This window comes from Sabethes cyaneus, chromosome 1 (genome assembly GCF_943734655.1).
Source record: "Sabethes cyaneus chromosome 1, idSabCyanKW18_F2, whole genome shotgun sequence".
Classification (NCBI taxonomy): Eukaryota; Metazoa; Arthropoda; class Insecta; order Diptera; family Culicidae; genus Sabethes; species Sabethes cyaneus.
In genome coordinates this window covers 76,488,195-76,507,361 of record NC_071353.1, presented here as the reverse complement: position 1 = coordinate 76,507,361, position 19,167 = coordinate 76,488,195, and the positions used below count along the sequence as shown (strand labels likewise).

General features: G+C 38.6%; 1 protein-coding gene across 1 annotated transcript in view; it reads right to left on the bottom strand.

Annotated features, from left to right (window-relative positions):
* LOC128733123 (neuroendocrine convertase 2) overlaps nucleotides 1–16,477 on the bottom strand; it is a 299,830-nt gene extending 283,353 nt beyond the window's left edge. Inside the window, exon 1 of the mRNA XM_053826742.1 lies at nucleotides 16,381–16,477. Within this exon, the coding sequence (XP_053682717.1) occupies nucleotides 16,381–16,390 (10 nt within the window). The 5' untranslated portion in view covers nucleotides 16,391–16,477. The remainder of the gene's footprint in view (nucleotides 1–16,380) is intronic.
* Nucleotides 16,478–19,167: the final 2,690 nt, after the last annotated feature.

Sequence of the window (19,167 nt, the reverse complement as noted above, 5' to 3'; positions counted from 1 at the left end):
CCACCATAAAACGGAGGTTCTGCTGGTTAGCAACTGTAAGGCCGTACAACATGCAGTCGTCACCGTCGGAGAGCACATTATTACTTCAACGCGCGTGGTCACGCATCTGGGAGTAATGATAGACGACCGGTTGAACTTCAACTGCCACATCGACTACGCTTGCGAGAAGGCGGCGAAGGCTATGAATGCGATAGCCAGAATCATGCCGAATTGTTATGGGCCGAGTAGTAGTAAGCGGAGACTGCTGGCTAGTGTGCCATCATTGATACTGCGGTATAGAGGTCCAGCATGGACCGCAGCACTACGATCGAAGCGGAATCGCGTGAAGCTGAATAGTACCTTCCGACTCATGGCTGTAAGAGTTGCCAGTGCATATAGAACAATATCGTCGGAGGCAGTATGTGTTATAGCTGGAATGATCCCCATCAGCATCATGCTCTTGGAAGATAACGACTGCTACGGACGAAGAAACATCAGAGGAGCCCGGAAGCTGGCGAGAGAAGAGTCGCTGAGCAAATGGCAGCAAGAGTGGGATAGGGCCGAGAATGGTAGATGGACGCACCAACTCAAACCGGTTCTGTCAACCTGGTTGAACAGGAAACATGGAGACGTCGGGTTCCACTTGACGCAGTTTCTCTCGGGTCACGGTTGCTTCAGGCAATACCTGCACCGGTTCGGGCACGCTGCGACACCATTCTGCCCGGAATGCAGAGAGACGGTAGAAACACCACAGCATGAGGTTTTTGAATGTCCTCGATTTGCCGCGATACGAAGGGAGATGCCGTCCCTGACGGTGGAGAACATAGTAGGCGAAATGTGTCGGTAGGAGAGCGTGTGGAATGCCGTCACTGACGTTGAAGCACAGATTATGTTGCAACAGAAACGACAATGGAGAAACGACCAGCGAACTAGCGAAAGCCCGATTAGCAGACAATCTTGACAGACGCATCGGTGGAGCGACGAGCGCGACGGAGCAAACCAAGCTTGACAGAAACACTACGAGGGCGGCCGTAAGAGTATGGTTGTTATGTTGGTCGCTATCCCTGGATCGGTTCACGTCTCGACAGGTGAAGTGGAAGTGCAGTTGCGAACTCGACGGAGCAGTGCTGAGCCTAACAAGAAACCTGTGAAGGAGTGGACGTTATGACGGTCTCGACAGGTGTAGCACAGATTATGTTGCAACTGCAACGACAGTGGAGAAATGACCAGTGAACTACCAATCCCAATTAGCGTTGTCTCGACAGACGCATCGGTGGAGCGACGAGCGCGACAGAACAAACCAAGCTTGACAGAAACACTACGAGGGTGGCCGTGAGGAGATGGAAGTCATGACGGTCGCCATCTCTGGATCGGTACACGTCTCGACAGGTGCAAGGGAAGTGGTCGGTGAAGTAGTGAAGGGGAAGTGCAGTGGCGAACTCGACGGAGCAGTGCTGAGCCCAAAAAGAAACCCTGCGAGGGTGGCCATAAGGAGATGGAAGTCATAACGGTCGCCATCGCTGGATCAGTACACGTCTCGACAGGTGCAAGGGAAGTGGTCGGTGAAGGAGTGAAGGGGAAGTGCAGTGGCGAACTCGACGGAGCAGTGCTTAGCCTAACAAGAAACCCTGCGAGGGTGGCCGTGAGGAGATGGAAGTCACGACGGTCGCCATCTTTGAATCGGTACACGTCTCGACCGGTGCAAGGAAAGTGGACGGTGAAGGAGAATGTAGTAGCAACAAGAATGGCAGAACCCTGCGAGGGTGAATGTGAAGGAGTGGACGTTATGACGGTCATCTCCGGATCGGGGTGTACAGACACAGCCTCCCCCCGAAGTAATACTTAACGGTAGTTCCGGGGGGGTTAAGGTCAGCCGCCCGTGAGGTTTTTAGTGGGTTAGAGTCCCACACTGTGGCACGTGATGTAGCAATATATCATTAGTGTGCCTGGCATTGATATTAAAATTTAATGCACATTAATTTTAATTTAATTTGTTTATTCATCTTCGATATAATAAAAACATCGCACAGACATGTTACTTAGTACTAGTAACCGCTAATCCTTAATCTAAACACATTTTTCGACATGCCAAAATCAAACAAATATTAAACTTCGTTGAAACGACTACAACAAACTTCCAGCGGGTTGTTATTTCCGTAGGCCGTGCGGTGAGTCGATCGTCGAAAGAACTCCGATTGGCGCATCACTCGTGACCGTGCGTTGAAACGTAGTTTCTCAAGAATAGCTGGACAGTCAATGCGATCTGCTAACACGTCAAATATTATCATGCGTTGGGGGAGTATTCGTCTACTTTCCAGCGTCGGTAGGTTGATCAGCATACACCGGTTTACATATAGTGGCAGGTTTGTTCGGTCTCTCCAATTTAGATTCCGCAAAGCGTATCGGATGAACTGCTTTTGTACTCGTTCGAGTCTGTTGACGTGAACAGCGTGGTATGGTGCCCAAACTTGCACTCCATATTCGAGAACACTGCGTACGAGCGAGCAGTAAAGTGTTCTGAGGCTATATACATCAACAAATATATTGGTGTTCCTTCTCAGAAAAACAACATTGCATATACCTTAGCCGTAACGGCAGAGATATGTTCCACAAATTTCAGTTTGCTGTCGATGAGAATCACCAAATCCTTCACAACGCCTTCACGTTCTAAGCTTGTTGTCTCCATGATGTAATCAAAAACCATCGGCGCACGTACCCTCGTGAATGAGATTATGCAACATTTGTTGACGTTAGCTTTCATCCCATTCACTCTACACCATTCAATAAGCGCGTCAATGTCCATTTGGAGCGCACAGCAGTCTGTCTGTTAATGTTGTGATTACACGGTAAAATTTCAGGTCATCAGCGTATAACAGTTTCGGGGATTTCAATTTTCGCAAAGATCGCTGATGAAAAGAACGAACAGCAAAGGTCCCAAGACACTGCCTTGAGGAACTCCGGACTGAATCTGGAACGGAGTGGAGCCGCCCCAACTCTTACTGTTGAGCTACGCCCCGTCAGATACGACAGAACCCATTCTGTCAGCCACTCAGGTAGTCCCATTCTACTAAACTTCTCAACCGCCAGAGTATGTGGAACCTTGTCAAACGCCTTGGCAAAATCAACATACACAGCGTCGATTTGTTGTCGTTTTTCGATTTTATCCACAATAGTCGATACATAGCTTAGCAAATTTGTAGTGGACGAACGGTTTTTCATGAAGCCGTATTGTTCTGCAGATATTATGGACTTGACAGATTGGTAGAGCGAATCATGTACCATACTTTCAAGGACCTTTGGCAGACAGCTAAGAATGAAAATCCCGCGGTAGTTCTCTACATCGTTAAACGAACCCGATGTATAAATCGGTGTGATTGAAGCAGATTTCCAAATAGCTGGGAAGTGCCTCTCGCCAACTGAACGGTTGAACGCTTGGAATCTTATAACAGTCATGCAAATAAACTTTACTCTGAAGATTTTCGTACCTATAGTTATCTAACTATTGGTTTTGAAAAATTAAAAAACTTAGTCAACTTTTCTATGGAGGGCTAAATCTTTTCTAGGGATGGCTTAGTCTCCCCTAGCCCCCCCCCCTGGTTCCGTCAATGCTTTTAGGACCGCTAAAGAGAGAAAAATTTTATTTTTTAGTTAAATTTCATATTTAATTGAAAAAATCTCGTCTAACTTTTGTAGTACCATAGTGAATGTGTATATATCCTAAAAGCTTATCCTCTAAGCTTTCCAAAAATGTATAAAAAACTTGGTAAATTATTGAGTTATTCATGATAGTATGTGTACACCTAGCCAAAAAACGTTTTTTTGCAATAACTTGAAATTTTGGGGGTGGTAGGAAGATTTCAAATGTGTTTTTATGATGTACTAGGTGTGACCAACAACGTACACTAGGTCATTTGAGAAGTATTTTTTTCGTGTAACACCGAGTTTTCAGCCCCCCCCCCCCGTCCCCCTCCGTGGACAAGCGTGGGCATTCACTAAACTCCCACCCCCTCTCTTGTTCACGTGGGCATATTTTGGACATATATTGTAAAATTTAACAAAACCGAAATCATGGTGTTAAATTTGGTTTTCAACTTGTTTTATGCAGTATTTGTTTAAAAAGCTTACGTGAAAGGAAGCTCCAGTCTGAAGGCCCCGACACAATGCATACAGAATTGCGGCTTTTTAGTTTTTCCATGGATTTTCTGTAAAATTTCCGCAGCATATCAACATCCGTATGTAAGGTGTGAGGACCTTAGTTCTTCTGTTCATACTGATTTTATTCACTGCGAATATTATCGACTACAAGATAGTTCATTTCAGCTTGACGTTCACTTGACGATTCTTCTCCGTCAAGAGTATCCCTGTCTAACTAAAGCATCTCAGCTTGGCCGTCTACTTCAACACAACACAAGAGCTTTCCGACGCGATGTGGTTCGTAAAATTTTCTGAAGGCGCATCCTTTTGGAAATATGTTACCCATTAATGCCCTTTTTGTGGCGAGGTGCATTTGATTTTGAGGCAAAATGCAATCCACATTTGGAGCATAAATGAGTCACGATACTGGTGAATATTCGTGGATTCTGTGACACATCTTAGAGTGAGATCAAATGTTTTGGGTATACTTCCGTTACCTTTGCAATTCCCAAAAGAGGCAAGGGTTGTAAAATAATAATATCTTTATTATTGAATTACTTCACCTTTCAGGCTGGACAATCAATCTATGTGTACTAATGCAGGCTTAATCTTTTCAACAAGATTTATGTCGGATACGTGCTCTCGTAATGCTCGGTCAAGTGTTAACGTCAACATATGCCTCATCAGAAGATAAAACTTTATTTGAGCTTAAAAATAATCATTTATCAATGGTTAATGCTAACATGGATGATTAATTCCGTATTTCTGATTCTGATTTCTATTTTTCGTATGAAAGAAAGCTTGTCCGCGTGGACATTTTCCATACTCCCTCCCCCCCTTCCGTGTACAAGCGTGGACATTTTCATACCCCCATCAAAAGTTATTTGATAAAAATTTGATGAAATTGTTTAAGAAAACTTTGCTGGTATGAATCAAATAGAGTGCACAACGTGGCCAAACGTCAAAAACGCGAGCATAAAAAATACAAAATTGTTTCAAGGGGTGTGTCTTTGGAAAAGTTTATTAATTATTATGGTGACTGAGAATCCACCTAATGTCACCTGTGGTGACACAGATTTTTGTTTTTAAGGGCTGAATATAGAAACTGTCTATCTCTTAGTGGTTGCGAAATATAATGATTTATTTAAACTCTACTCTGTAAGATCATCAAATCGTGATTTTGTTCAGATGTTGGAATTAAAGTTAAGTGTTGAAGAAGGATTTTGTATTTGAATATGTATTTTGCACTGAAGTTTTTGGAGCGTCTATGTAGAATACGAAACCTGAAAATTGAATAAAAAGAAAACTTGTATGTATACTTATTCTTGATAGATACGTATTTCGCCTACGACTTGCAGGTTTCCTCAGTTCGAAAACGCAGAATGTTGCAAGGAAAAGTACCGTTTCAAGTCAGCAGCAGCTATTCTTGGTATCTGATCTATGATGCTGCAATTCCTTCTAGTAAAACTCTGTTATAACGAAAACGGTGTTCGAATCAAAATAAAGGACTTCATTCAAGGTAGTATCAAGGAAGTTAGCAGAAAAAGCATAAGGAAAGAATTAATTAAAGAAATAAAAATATATCAATACTGTTGATACTGATATAAAATATTGATACGGTTTGATAGCGTTCCAATAATACTGAAAACTGGTAATGATACTGTTAAATTAATAATACTGTTAAGAAAGCTGTAAGTGTAGGCTGTATCTGTTGAACTATAACTAATAGTGGAATTTAATTATAGAAATAGTTTTGACTTTTCGTTCCCTCAACTTTCGTATTCTACTAAGACACTCAGAAACAAACTCTAGTTATATTATATACTGTTTATTTGCTTCCACAATAGTCCAAAGTGTCTTTAGATTGCTCAGGTTTATTTTGCTTATTTTATTTGCTCATTGCTAAGAAGTTTTATTTTGCTTATGATTTTACTTGAAAAATCGTGAATTGTTTATTTCAAAACGCTATATCTCGAGATCGGCAAAAAACACCTCGTGGTTATGAGTGATTCTTATGTAAAAATTTCTGAGGAATAAAATGGTGGTGAAATTTTTGAGATCAAATTGTACTCATTGAGAGAAAAATGCAAATTTAATCTTAAAATCGAAAATAAAAATACTTGGCAACACTGCCGGTAAAAACTAATATCTTTTTCGGATTGCTCAGACAACTTCCCTTGAAAATGTAGAAATGAGTTTCTTTCTAAACCGATTACTTTCGGAGATATAAGCCAAAAAAATAAGCGGATTTGACGAAAATGTGGCTTTTTCTTATAAAAGGGGGGCTCCCATAAATCGAGGGGATGTCCAACCGGCACCAAACTTGGAATTTTTGTTTTATGGCCCAAAATGAACAATCTGGCCGGATTTGGTAGAAATCTGAGGAGGTTGATTACAAGTGACTCGGACACTTGGCATGGAATGACCCATATACATAATAGAATTAAATTGGATAAATTTTCTTTTTACTTTTTATTTAATTTCCATGTATTTTGCATTTTTTGGATGCAAAAATAATGATTATTCTACTGTTGGTAACTGGGTGCGCGAATGCTCACTAGAAAACATTTACTTTCTGGCGATACGTGCCACTGCCGGAAACCAATGGAGTATCGAAGAGCGGATTTAAATGATGATTTCGAAACATAAGGTCAATACCTTAATTGTTTCGTAGCAATTGGTGAAATTTAGAAAAATTATCAAAAAGGCGGCCTATTTTTTAATCAATTTCTAGTTTCTAGAGTAGGGATCCTTAACACACGATTTTTTTGCTTTCGTTATAAAGCCACATTTTCCACTAAGCTATTCAGTATTCGATTGGAAATTAATACCACTTTCAGAGTAGGAAAAATGGATGTGCAATGTTGCGTCAGTTCATTGACATGGAATTATTTTTTATTGTTTGGTTCCTGTACACAATAAGTGCATCATATAAGCTAACAAATAGCAACTTTGAGCTTTGTTTATATTTTGAACTTGGAGAAGAAACGATGGAGAAGAAACGTGTTATTACTTCCAATATGGCGCGGCTTGCAGCACTTGTAAAAATGAAAATTATCGTAATAGACAGTATGTACAAAGTAAGTTTGCATCTGTACGATGTTATTTTGTCTACCACCATCTTCAGAAAAATTAAAATTGTGAAAAATTGAAACGGCAATTTGAAGTTCACCGACATGCTGCATTTTCACCGAATATCTTTAAAAAAGCGATAGACGAAATTGGGAAACAAAAAACGCCTCCAGTATTTCTGGTTTTACTACAAATACATTCAAAATATCTCAAAATAGTCACTCGCGGTTTAAAATCAAATATAAAATCATAAGAAACGCAAAATCAGATTTCAGATCAGATTTACTGGGTAACTTGCAACACCCCTATTTTCGATTCATTCTACAGATTCATTTAGTTTATATTTTTTCTCATAATCATAAATCAAAAGTATTCACCACTATACAAGTTTTGGCTACTTACACTTGGACCTAAACGATATACTTCGAAAGTTATACTAAGTCAAAGTTTAAAAGTGTTGCAAGTATCCCCGGATGACGGTATATTAAATACATATGAGTCATTCCATGGAAAATTTAGTCACAATTCTTTGTTCAAAAAAATCGACACGTATTTTTTTATTTTGATGGTACTGTTGGAAGTCGCAAGATATGATTTTTCAAAGTATTGCAATCCGAAAAATATACTATTTTTAAATGCTGACTGTAAACGTAGTTTTTAATAAGGCTTGTTCGCGACAAAATTTGGACACCCCTAAACACACTCAGCTTCGGAAATACATTAACGGAAACGTATGTATGTTCTTTCTGAAAATATAACACTTGTTTATATTACAAGCACTCAGCGTAAAATGGCGTCGAGAGAAGAGCAGGTGCGAAAAGCAATTGTGTGCGGTCGCAATGAAAACCCGGATCTCTCATTAAGAAAACTTGCCAAAAACTGTTCACAGTGTTTTAAAATCGTTCGACACTCGCTTGACAACAGCTAAGAAGGAGGGAAGTGGAACAAAAACGCATCTGAGGAACCACCACAAGGATGCGAAGGTAAAACAAATAATACGAAGGAGACCAGATCTTTCTGTACGTACCATTGCTCGTAAAATAAAAATGTCGCCAACATTCGTGCACACTTTTAAGCAACGACAAGGCATGAAGTCTTTCAAGGTGAGGACTGTGCCAAACCGTAATAATAAGCAAAATACGACGGCCAATACACGCGCTCGTAAGCTTTATCGCGAATATTTAACCAAGTTTTCATAATGGACGATGAAACGTATGTCATAGAAGACTTTAAACAGCTTCCTGTATTTTACACTGCCATGAAACGGAAGGGCGTTGCAGAGCATTTTAGGACAAAGAAGAAGCCAAGTTCCCCAAAAAATATTTAGTATGGTAGGTCATATGCAGCTGTGATCGAGCAAGCAAAAGTTACATCACTACGGGAACGGTTAATGAGGAAATATACCGCGAAGAATGTCTGCAGAAACGACTGTTACCGTTCCTACACAGCCATGATGTACCCTCGCTGTTTTAGCCTGATTTGGCATCCTGTCAATACGCCAAAGATGTTTTGGAATGATATGATGCTAATGGAGTCCATATTGTACCGAAGGAGGCGAATCCACCTAACTGTCCAGAGTTACGCCCCATCGAGCGGTATTGGGCTTTGGTGAAAAGAGAGCTGTCCCAGCATAAACAACAAGCAACAACTATAGGTAAATTTCGAGACTCTTGGACAAACGCAGCTAAATTGGTTGCCAACAAGTCTGCACTGACCCTCATGGCAAAGGTAAACTCCAAAGTTCGCCAATTTTTCATGCAGACCAAATAAGTAATGATAATTTGCTTGATAATTATTAACGATACGCACATAAATGATATAAAATTGTTTCATTGATTAAACTTCTAGCCATGGGCGTAGTGACGGGGGGTTGGGGGTTCAATTTTCAAATTTGCATTGAAATTCAAGAAAAGCGAGAAACATGTCAATTGTCTGAAGTTTTTGAAGCCTCTTAGTGGAATACGAACTCTGAAATTAAAGAAAAGAAAAAACTTTTACCGACTAAATTCCACTATTTAATATTCATTCGCGACAGATACGTATACGCTTTGAAATAAGACACTGATGAAGCCTGCACGTCGTAGGCGAACTACGTATCCGTCCCCCCCCCCAGAAGAAAAATTGTTCTACACTTTCAAGCTTGAAATTTCACAGGCATCCACTTAGAGCAGGGCCCGACAACATCACTTTCAATTGCAAAATGTCACTCCACAATGAAGCAATGAAGCTTAGATTTCAACTGAAGCAACACCGTTTCGCTTCAAAACTGGCTTCAATCTGCGTTAGTAAAACAGGTTTCACGTCAGCATGACGATCGGTTTTGAAGTTTCATTTTCACTTTCCTATCAAACATTCAGTAGAAGGTCAGTAACTTTTAACGCAAATGAATTGAATTTGGGTAACATTTCCTACAATATAACGCATGTAATATTTAATCTAGTCAACATCGACAAATCGTGTTTGTGCCTGACTGTCAGTTGTCGTCACTTGAAACAGTCACCAACTTCAGCTGGCGCTTGCTGGAAACATTCTGTTCAACAAATGAGACCAGACTCTTCATGTATGTTTAGAACACAAGAAAATTTGCGGGCTGGTTGTACGATCTTCGTCGTCGTCGTCAGCAGCTTAGAGCCGGGGTGGTTCGTGCTGTTTGCTTCATTCAACTCGATCTTGGGTTAATCGTCGCCCATTTTCCAGGCGTTTCTGAAGTTGTAGTCCACCGTCCACAAGGGCGCGTATGTCCTCAGTGCGCAGTGTCAAATCCTTAAAAACTAACGGTCCAGAAGGGGTTTATACATTGTCAGCTTCGTACGGCGGCTTATGCCTCTTGATCGTGCCGTTTTACGAAGAATGCTTGATGTCCTGCTTGAATACGTTGCAGGATCTCCTCATTTGTGTTGCTGTCCGTGACCAACAGCGATCCCACATACACGAGCTCATCTACCACTTCTGGTTCGTCGCTGCCAACAATTGCCGTCCGCGAAAAGCGCACGTTGCTCTCGTTTGAACCTCTACCATACATGTATTTGGTCTTCGACGCATTTATTTTAAACGCAATCCTCCTAGCCTCCGCTTTCAGTCTAGCGTAAATGGCCTCCGCCGTGACAGAGTTTCTGGTTTTAATATCAAAACGCGTAGCCTGCGTAGTTTGCTACATTTACTGAAAATCAAACTTCTTTTTTCGACATCCGCTTGTCGAATTACCCCCTCAAGAGCGATCTTGAAAAGTGTGCAGGATAAATTGTTGGCTTGTTTCGACCCTGGCCGTATCTCGGCTTGGTCTTATGGACTTTTACAGCCTCTCCCAGCCGAGATTTGAAGCTACGCCCCTGCTTCTAGCAAATTTGTTTTATTGTAAAATTGAGGTGTCCAGATTTTGTCGCGAACAAGCCTTATCAAAAAATGACTTTCTACCAGATGTGTTCACTATTCCACAAGCTTTCAAAAAAGGTATACCATACCTCCTTTCGATTGTTTTTCAGTAGTTAAATAGTACGTTTTGCCTTTCTACTATATAAATATATAGTATAAAGGTATAGAAATCACTTGGAAAACCGGAAATGGAAAGAAGGTCCTGCGGGCCGAATGTCATATACCATTCGACTCAGTTTCGAAAACTGAGCATTTTCTGTGTGTGTGTGTGTGTGTGTGTGTGTGTGTGTGTGTGTGTGTGTGTGTGTGTGTGTGTGTGTGTGTGTGTGTGTGTGTGTGTGTGTGTGTGTGTGTGTGTGTGTGTGTGTGTGTGTGTGTGTGTGTGTGTGTGTGTGTGTGTGTGTGTGTGTGTGTGTGTGTGTGTGTGTGTGTGTGTGTGTGTGTGTGTGTGTGTGTGTGTGTGTGTGTGTGTGTGTGTGTGTGTGTGTGTGTGTGTGTGTGTGTGTGTGTGTGTGTGTGTGTGTGTGTGTGTGTGTGTGTGTGTGTGTGTGTGTGTGTGTGTGTGTGTGTGTGTGTGTGTGTGTGTGTGTGTGTGTGTGTGTGTGTGTGTGTGTGTGTGTGTGTGTGTGTGTGTGTGTGTGGGTATGTAACGCTTTCAATCTCACTCACTTTTCTCGGAGATGGCTAGACCGATTTTAATGTTCTTAGTGTCAAATGAAAGGTCTAGGTGTCCCATAGGTTGCTATTGAATTTCATTTTGATCGGACTTTTAGTTCAAAAGTTATGTATAAAAATACGAAAAATATGGGACTTCATTATCTCACAAGTCCCTTAACCGATTTGAACAAAATTGATTGCATATGAAAGAGGAGTCTTGCAAACCCTTAACTTCCAAATGTCATGACGATTGGCCTTGTAGTTTGAAAGTTACATAAAGAAATGTGAAAAAATAGTATTTAAAACATATTTTTGAAACATATAAACATTAGTTCAATGAAAAACATCACACATTTTATTATTATTACTGAAATTAAAGAAAAGAAAAATCAGAGGGGTTGTGTACAAGACACGATCGCATATATAGGTGACGCAGGACTACGTAAGTCTCTTTGTAGTGATAGTAGCATGTATTCATGCTTGTAATCATTCGATTCTTCATGTATACATGCTATATGCAACAAATATACATGCTACATGCGTTGTAGGTAACATTTATCAAAGTAGTAACATTGCATACGTTCAATTCTCAAAAGACTGTGCATTTGAAAACAATTTAACAAAATCAAGCACACAAACTATTGCTTTCCTGTTACCTTACTGCAATTAAAGATTGTTTTTATTACCCATGGTTCCCCACCTTGAAGAGATTTTACCAATTCTATCCTATTTTATCAACAGCATATGAAACGGCAGCATGCGTTTTCATACAGAGTCGTATTATAACCGAACACTACAGCTGTAGCACATTTTTCCAACACAGATATCAAATTCGCCGAGGTTTAATAGTCTCGCAGTAAAGAATTTGCGATCTGTTGGGACAGTGAACTTATGTCATTTTTTTTGGCACACTTCCCTAACACAGACATCAAATTAGACTAGGTTTAATCGCATTCGTAAGAAATCTTTTGGCACGAGGGGGCTTTGTCACTCTTTCTGGCGTACTTCCCAAGCAAGGACATCAAAATGGTCTACGTTTAACTGCGGTGTTAAGAAATCTTGTTGGAATGGGGGAACTTTGTCACTTGTTTTGGCTTACTTCCCAAGCACAGACATCAAATTGGTATAGGTTTAGATCATCGTGAAGAATCTTCCAACCAATCACGAAGCGAGAATTCTGGTAAAACATAGGTTCATTATTTTCAATTTTTCAATAGTTCAACATTAAGAATCCATACTTTTCTTTATTTGGGTCAATTCTTAGAAGATTTTCCGATCAGTTGGTGTAAGAATATTGAAAATCGATCGGAAAACCGCTGAGCTATTAGCGCTCAAAACCTTTCATTTTTCGTGACGCTCGCATTTTTCGATTTTTTGGAATGACACCCTATCTCAAAACTTGCCGTAAGACGTAGTCCTACGTCAAAAACTTTTACCGACTAAATTCCACTATTTAATATTCATTCGCGACAGATACGTATACGCTTTGAAATAAGACACTGATGAAGCCTGCACGTCGTAGGCGAACTACGTATCCGTTGCAAATAAATATTAAATAGTGAGATTCAATCGAAAAGCTTTTTCTTTTCTTTGATTTCAGATTTCAATTGTCATTTTCTTCACTTGCTGTTACTCACAATTGTACAAGAAAAGCAAAAAGCGAAAAAAAGCAGTTAAGGCGGAACCGAAAGTGGCTAACGTTATTGTGTTAGTGCGACAAACACTGTACTGTACACCTCGTGTGTTCGTTAAAAACCTAAACGTTTATTTGAATATTGCATTAGTATTGGTAATATATGTCAAATAGCGGAGCTTGCAAACATAAACAGCTGATCCGCAGCCAACCGCACTGACTACAAACATCCCGAAAAAGGGTTTGTTTTCTTTATCAAGGCATTCCGATTCAATCAAAATTAACAGCAGCAACTGAATAATGTGTAAGATCACTAGGATGTTTAATTAATCCGCTTGCATCGGATTGCGTTTTTGATTCCTGCGTTGGCTTTTTTTTTGTTTATTTCACTCTAAGCACATCGATGCGGCGAAAGTTGAAAGCTCTTTAAAAGCTCATTGATGTGACGAAAGTTTGATACTGTGTTGCTGCTTTTTCGGAGCGCTTTCAAAGCGCTAGTTCAACGAAATATGTGCGTAACCAAAAATCTATTAACTAATTCCAAATTATACATTGGTCGCTTTTATGAACACGTAATGATCGATATGTTCAGTTAAATTTATTTTCCATTAGCAATTATGTTTTGCTGAGCGTTTATTGATACATAGCAGATCGATAAATTGAATTACAAGTTTTAGGAAATTATAACAGCGCTGGAAGCACTGATTACGTGGCGAAAGCATGCTCTGCCAATACAGATGCATTTTTAAGGCGCAAAACAATACATGCTTCGAATGGTAGCCATTTATCCAGCCATCTTTGAGCCACTTTCGGTTTCCCCTTAATTTAAGCATGTCGGTAAAGTGGTGTATAGGATTAAAAATACAAGTGAGTTGATTTTTCCAAATAAATTTATACAAATTTCAAACAAATTTTGCGCATCAATAGATGCTCTTTTCAATCATTAGGTATTAGAGCTTAGAAATGTTATATGAAAAATAGGAAGTAAACGTTGCACGGTAGTAACTTTGTAAAGGCCCAAACACAATGCATACGGATTTTATTACGTTGCGGATATTTGACAGAAAACCTATGGAAAAACTGTCAAATTGCCGCAACGTAGTAAAATCCGTATGCATTGTGTCTGGGCCTTAAGATTTGTTTTCGTTAGTGACATTTTAAAGGACAGATGTCTTATGTCATGTATCATGTTTTAATAAATAAATCAAAAATGACAAGCACTGGAAATCATATCGATTCATATTTCCTATTCTCAAGCATGTTTATGGCGCAGCTTTTGCACTATTTTTCGACCGCATCTTGTTTTCCTAACCCTCTAACATTGTAAAAACGATGCGATCAAGCTAATGACTATCTTTTCATGAAAGTACATTCAAAAGAAGCTTAAGTTTTGATTTTTATGCAAAAATAATTATCTGAAGGAGCACCAGCTAAGAAATTTCTCTTTTTCATATCTAATGCTCTAATCAGTTATTTTTTCTAATTTAGATATGTTGCAAAATTGAAGCCAAACAAACTAATAGTAAAATTTTCAGATTGATCATTTTGTTGTACATATCCTATTTCTTCAAAAGTGAAGTATAATAATAATTTTTCTGAATTCTTGTTTTTCAAAGATGCCAACTTTTGAACGCATGGTATTGCGATTATTATCTAAAATTTTTCTTTCGTCGGTTTAGTTGTGCGCCTAACAGTTGCGCGCAGCTCTGTTCTGGTTGCTCGCAGTCAAAGTATCTCTTTTACACTCTTACGAAATCTCGTAAGAAACTGTCAACGCAAGAGTGATGAGAAAAACAACAATATTTCTCTCTCGCTCATCAGCTGAATGCTAGGGTAGCTTGCTTCGTGTTTGCCCGTTCAAACATGGACAAATTTTTCACAAACGCAATCAGCATTTAAATTTTATTATTTTCGGTTAACGTAAGACATTGTAACTGTGTTGTTTGTAAGTCTGTACGTAATAGGACAAAACAAATATTATCTAAGCAAAGAATAAGAGCATAAACATAAAAAACTTACACGTGCTTACACTGTCAATAATATATGATTTACCTTTGCGCACAACTATATTAAACTGGAAAACGAAATATTTTCTCGGGAAGCACAATATTAATATCAAAATATCAAAACATCTGCTATGAACACATATTTCATATTGTCAATTCAAAACAAAACAGTCTAAGTTAGTTAGAAACTGTTGAAGGTCACACGTCGAGACCGAAATACGTATTTATCAATAAAACACAGTAGTAAAATTAAAGGATATAAATAACTTTTTGTTTTTCTTATGTTTCGTATGTGGCTCTGAAGCCCGAAAGTTAAGGCCGTCTGTAGACCCGATAGGGGGTAATTTCTAATTTTCTATATATATTCATTCAAGTCTGCAAAAATTATCTTTTGTGTTAACATTATTTTTCTGTTCTGTTCAGATGTTTCTGAGAAATTAAATAATGATTATTGTGGCAGTAGAAAGGCTAGGTCACGCCGCTAGGTGGATTAATTCGGGTTTTTATAAACAATTGCAATTTTTTCAAAGTTGAAACTTTTTTTCTTGATTTTTTTATTTTAAAATATTTGTTGGTCTTTCTCGAAGAAGCATGCAAAAATGGAGAAATGAAAACTTCTATAAGCTATGATTTTTTATATCGAAGTGCGCACGTTAATGCAAACGAGCGGACGAACGCGAGCGCTTCAACGACACGTTACACTTAATTAGCATCAAAGGCGGCCTCGTTATGAAGCTGCCCGTGGGTTAGAACGTCGAGACATAAAAACTCATAACTTCCAGAGTTTTCATTTCTCCATTTCCAAATTTTGCATATTTCTTCGAGAAAGGTCAGCAAATATTTTAAAATAAAAAAAATCGAAAAAATTGCAATTGTTTATAAAAATGCACTATTTAACTATTGAAAAACAATCGAGGGGAGATAGGATATACCAATTTTGAAAGCTTGTGGAACAGTGAACACATCTGGTAAAAAGTCATTTCTTAATATTACAAACTATGTTTACAATCAGTATTTAAAAAATAGTGATTTTTTCGAATTACAATACTTAAAAAATCATATCTTGCGAATTCCAACAGTAACATCGAAATAAAAAAATACGTGTCGATTTTTCTTTGTTAAACGTAAAAAAATATTCCAAAGAGAAAAAAAAATTTGACTGTAAATTTCCCGTGGAATGACCCATATGCATAGTACATTGAAAACGCATTGATAATATCTAACACAACGTTAACAAGAGTCGAATTATGTTCCGAAGACTTGTCGATTTCTAACCCAAATGACAGATAAGATGGTATAACAAAGGTTCCTTCCACCAATAGGTGGATTTAATCGGGTTTTTTCTAGGTGAGTGCAAAACAAATTTCGCCTGCGCACAACTGTTAGGCGCATAGCTGATGTAATAAAAGTACAAATACAACAAATATTTCACGAAAGGCCAAAACTAAATTACCGCTACAGTGAATAAATAAACAGCGAGTGTTGTGTCTGTTTGGCTGTGAATGAGTAACGCTCTTAATTTCTTACCATCATCCATTATTGCTGTAGTTACGTTTTTACCCGTAATGCCTTGATCCCAAGCAGCCTGAACATTTAAATCTAACCGTAGTTTCCCACCATTTTGTCCAGTGTTTTTTAGATACCATTGGAGTGGAAAATATGGATCAGTAGGAGCTTTCCCAACATTGTGATCTGCTTTTTCGGAGACATAAACTGCAGGTATTGCTGGATGGAGGCCTCGCTTGACACGCGTGAAACCAATTTGTTGAATGGCAGAGTGTACCTAAAATCAATCATTTGAATTGGTATAATAGATATTAGATTAGTTATTCTTACCAATGGTTCTTTCTTTAAAACCCTCGCATGTATCAAACTTCTACGTGTCCTAGCATGCGGGAGTGAAGCATGTCGAAAATGAAACTCTCGGCCTGAGCTTCCAGCAAGCTGAAAAAAACGTACACATCAGTTATATTTTTTAATGCCACAGCCAACCGACCATCAACCCTGTCATACTCACATTTTCACACAAAGAGACAAACACACGCACACACAGACCTCGAAGTAGTCGCCTTGTAAAGGTCCCGGGAGGATTCCGGGCCACAAACACTGAGGTTTTTAGTGGGTTAGAGTCCCACACTGTGCCACATGATGAATATCATCATTAGTGCGCCAGGCATCGAGCTTTTCCCCACACAGACACATACGTACACACACAACCATACACACACAGCCCAGACCAACATACAGAAATGATTATGATATGATTTTTAACACCAAGTTTATAAAAATGTGCGTTCCTCACGACCTTCTAACAGCAGCTATAAAACCATCATGCTGCCAAGGGTCCCACTCTTCCGAAGGTTTTTATAACCACTTTGAAAGTAAGGTTATTAATACTACTGATTACGCTCTGTTGAAAGCAGCGATAAAATCGATTATGTTTTTCGCTGCTAGACAACAACCGCCCAGTTAGCTTTAAGTTTCATTGCTGCATTGTCTAACAAACCAGTCGTCATATGTTCGAATCTTGGCTGGGTGGTACTGTTAGAGTCAGTAGGATCGTTACACTAGCCCCGTAATTGTCCTGTACTCTTATAACCAGCTACGAAGTCTATCGATAAAGAAGAGTAAATATTATAAACAGGAATAACTTTTTTACCGCTAAGGTAATGTAGTATAATGTGCCCCCCTTAAGAATAAATGGATATATTTCAAAAGGGCTTCCCAAGATTAACGTTACCGTGGAACACTTTTTAATTTGAACCCCGTTGGTTTGCACGACGTGCAAATTAAAAATGGTTCAAATGTCATTCTCAATACGACATCATTTGATTATGCAGACAATGCACATAAACGCGATTTGTTTGTACTGATCTAGCGTGTTCAATCTGTTTCACAATGCGTTTTCCCAACGATTATGGTAGAAATCTGATCGGACAATGAAATATTCGATGCTTGCAACTGCCAACTGAATCAAACCACCAAAACAATAACAAAGAGTAGGGCGAGTAGATCACACAAGTTCCAGCATATGTAGAGTTGCCAGTTGTTCAAATTAAAAGCTGTTCAAATTAAAAAGTTTGCATGAGGAATCGTTCAAACGAACGGGGGTCCACTGTATAACTACAAATATATGTTAATTTTTGAGTTGAAAATCAATTGCAACTGTTTACTTCCTTTAATATTATAGAGTAAAAATGCTACGAATTATTTAAAAACGGCGTCTAAAATTTGGGTTTCTCGTGTATGCGGGCAATATGCCCCAGCTGAAATTTTGTTAGATATTGTCAAAATATTGTATTTTCATCTAAATTAACTGTCAAACTTGCATAGTAGGCTGTTTCATCGAATTTTAAGGTTTCTTATTGGTTTTCATTTTAATTTGTGCTAGTTTATGAATAAACGAACTGGGGCGTATTGCCCACCGGTGCCACATTATACACATGTCCCCTACATGGAATTTTGTCATCAACATGTCGTTGGATATAAAAAATGTCCAGCAATTTTGTTATGTGATGTTTTTAAAAATTATACAATTGCTAAACAGCCAATATTGATTGAAAAGTTATGTTTTTCAATATTTATTTTTCTACTAATCACATGCAAACACGATTTCCCTAGCCTAGACCCAAACGACGATTTATACACCTGTAATTTCGTTGGCTTTGTTTTAAAAAATATTTTTCAAATTATTATCACAATGAATCTTTCTTTTAAAACTGTACTGTACATTTTATTTTCTTCTTTCAATTTACATTTTTCTAAGAATGGTTTGTTTGCTTCTAGTGATCGGCGGTTTTCGGCGAAAATAAATACCAACTTAAATGCCAGTTTGTTCGTACGTTTCGAGTTACGTTTCGTTTGGAGCGGACACTAAAATAATATATTAACCAACATTACACATAATACAAATCAAATTTAAATTCAAACTTCCAAATTTACGACTTTACACTATACACTCTATCTCTTTACAAACACATAAACTATCTTCTATTTTCTTCTCTCCCAAATTTTAGTATACCAGGGTTGTATGCGGTTTTGAATGCTACAGAGTCAATTTGTTTGTTAACGATGTTTTCCTCACCTCTAATCTTTATATAAAAGGTTTCGGCAATCAATCTTGTGTTATGTTTTGAAATCTTTTCCACTATTTTAGTCTCGTCAAAATTAAATTTATGTCCTGTTTCGTAAAAATGTTGCGTTAAACCTGTACAACCAACTGTTTTTGATTTTATAGTATACTAGCTGACCCGACAAACTTCGTATTGCCACAAATTAACCTGTGTTGTACATAAATCATGAATATCGGATGAT